Raw genomic sequence first — 2,717 nt, 5'->3', positions numbered from 1 at the left:
ATGGACAGCGGATCCACGGGCGAAGCCAGCGTAGACGGCCTCTTCCACGCCGGCTCGCCACCCTCGTCCCCCTCGCCCGCACCTCGCGGCAATGCCCCGCCCACCCCAAAGGAAGGCGGCATATCCGCCAGCCTCTCCTTCCGCCCGCCCCCACGCCCCGGCTCCTCGATGCGCAAGGGCAGAAAGAGCGACTTCAACAGCCCCGCCCCGCCTCCCCTGCCCACCGCCTTTGCCCACGAACCCATGCCCTTTTCCGACGCCACCAACTTTGAGGGCTACGGCCACCCGGGCCCCAGCGCCTCGACCCCCTCGCGCCCCTCGTCGTCGTCGTCGGCCGACCAGCCCGGCCTGTTCAACTTCCTCGCATCAAACGACAGCGCCCACCGCGCCATCGACACCACCCGCGCCTGCCGCCAGAAGCTCCAGGCGCTGCGCGAGGAGAACCAGACCCAGGTCAACTCGGCAGGTCTCCTCGGCGCCGGCCTCCTCGAGCTGCGCAACCGCATCGAGGCCCTCATGGACGAGCTCGCCGACGAGCTCAGCACCGCAGAGGCAAACGCCGACGACAGCCACGACACCGGCAGCAAGATCAAGCAGCTCAGCGAACGCATCGAGGCCGAGATCGAAGAGATGGAGTACCAAAAGGGCAAGCTCTACCGCGACGTCATGGCCCACGGCGCCAGCGAGCTCGCCGCCGCCGACCAGAGCATCGTCACCGCCACCGACTCGCCCTCCAAGGCCGCACGCGTCGCCTCGGCCATCAAGAACCTCACCGGCACTACGCCCTCCAAGGCGGGCGGTGCAGCCACCCCGGGCGCGCCCGCGTCGGCCTCGGCGGCAGGCGCAAAGGGCACCGGGATGCCCACGCCCAGGCAGGGCGACCGCAGGTCGAGGAACGCCGCGGCCAGGCAGGCCAAGGCCGACAGCGAGCTCATCAACGAGATCCAGGCGGGCCTGGTGCAGGAGGTGCGCCGCCTCCAGGGCCTCCTCAAGGAGCGCGACGACCAGCGCGGCGCCCTCGAGCGCACCAACGCCGAGCTCGAAAAGCAGCTCGACCTGTTCAAGCCGCGCGTCATCCAGATGACCGAGGCCGAGGACGCCCTCAAGCAGGAGAACTGGGACCTCGAGGTGGCCAAGCAGGGCCTCGAGGAGCAGCTGGGCGAGCGCGACAAGCTGCTCAAAAAGGCCGAGCTCGAGACGACGCGGCTGGCCAAGGACCTGGGCAAGGCGCGCGAGACGATCGACTCGCAGCGCCTCGAGCTCGACGCCCACCTGGCCGAGCTGGAGCGCACCAAGAAGCAGCGCGAGACCGAGGTGGCCATGGCCCGCAAGGAAAGGGCGGGCATGCAGCGCGACGTCTCGGACCTGCAGAGCGAGCTGCAGCGCTACAAGGCGCAGCAGCTCAGCAAGGGCGGCCTCGTCTCCCGCAGCGTCTCCAACAGCTACATGACCGAGCACGACGCCGGCGACGACGACGACGACGACGCCGGCGCAAACGACCCCGAGACGCTGGCCGCCCGCCTCCGCGCCGCCTACGCCAACGAGGTCGGCAACCGCTCGCCCGCCGACTCTGCCTACTCGGACGACCTCGGCCCGCGCTCGCCCGCCGTCGGCCGGCTGGGCCGCGACAAGGAGGCCCAGGACCTGCGCGCCAAGCTCGCCATGGCCCAGAAAAAGGCGGGCAAGGACGCCGCCGAAAAACGCAGGGTGCGCGAGAAGAACGCCGAGCTCAAGAAGCTGCTGGCCAAGGCCGGCGTCAAGCTGCCCGCGGGCCTCGACGACGACGACGATGTCGAGACGAGCGACGACGAAGAGCTCCAGTGGCGCGACGAGCACGGCGGATCCGACAGCCCCTCGGTCAAGCGCCTGTCGGCCTCGAAGCTGCGGCCGGGCAAGCTCGGCAAGCGGCCGTCGATGGCGAGGCGGCTCGGCATGAGCTCGAGCGCGTCCAACGACTCGATCCTCGAGCGCAGCGAGGAGCTCGACGACGAGCTCGACGAGTCGACCACCGACGGCGACCGCACGCTGGCCAAGCAGCACGCCGCCGTCGGCGACGACAGCACCTCGACCGAGGCCTCGCCCCGCGCCAGCCTCGAAGGCTACGACCCGGCGTTTGCCGACGTCACGCAGGCCGGCTTCGGCACCCCGGCCACACAGCCAAAGTCGAGGCGGCAGCCGGGCAGGGCATCGGCCGCTGCAGCGGGCCGGGGCAGCCCGCTCGCCCACGCCGCCATCCTGGCCGACTCCGACGAGGGCGATGCAATGTCGCCGCCGCGCTCCAAGAGCCGGCAGCAAGGCCGCAGGAGCCACGCCGCAGGCAGGCCCGAGTCGGCCGTCTTCGAGCCGAGCGCGCTCGGCAACGAGCTCGAGAACCTCCGCGGGTCCGAAGACTTCGAGGATGCGGGATCCGGCACCTTGGACGTCGACACCGACGAAGCAGGGGAGGAGGAGGAGGAGGAGGTGCGCATCGCCTACGAAGAGGTCGGAGTGGCGACGGAGCCTCTGCCCGACCTGGTGGGCCCGGCGCTCGAGGAAAAGGAAAAGGTGCACCTCGCCGCCATCGCCCGCCTCCAGGAAGACCACGCGACCGCCCTTTCCGCGCGGGCCGCGGAGCACGCCAATGCGCTCGCCGCTGCGCAGGAAGACCACCGACGCGCGCTCGAGCAGCTGGCGCGGAGCACGAGGAGAAGCTCGTCGGCAAGGACCGCGCCCACGCC

The 2,717-nt window shown here is 71.0% G+C and overlaps 1 protein-coding gene across 1 annotated transcript in view; it reads left to right on the top strand.

The window, feature by feature from the left end:
* The window catches only part of PFL1_05454 (uncharacterized protein), a gene marked incomplete at both ends in the record, with an annotated part of 6,971 nt that continues 4,254 nt past the window's right edge, over positions 1-2,717 (top strand). Inside the window, one exon of the mRNA XM_007882991.1 lies at positions 1-2,544. Coding sequence (XP_007881182.1) covers positions 1-2,544 — 2,544 coding nt within the window. The remainder of the gene's footprint in view (positions 2,545-2,717) is intronic.

Source organism: Pseudozyma flocculosa (genome assembly GCF_000417875.1).
Source record: "Pseudozyma flocculosa PF-1 unplaced genomic scaffold scaffold00020, whole genome shotgun sequence".
NCBI lineage: Eukaryota > Fungi > Basidiomycota > Ustilaginomycetes > Ustilaginales > Ustilaginaceae > Pseudozyma > Pseudozyma flocculosa.
This window is presented reverse-complemented; position numbering and strand designations above follow the sequence as displayed.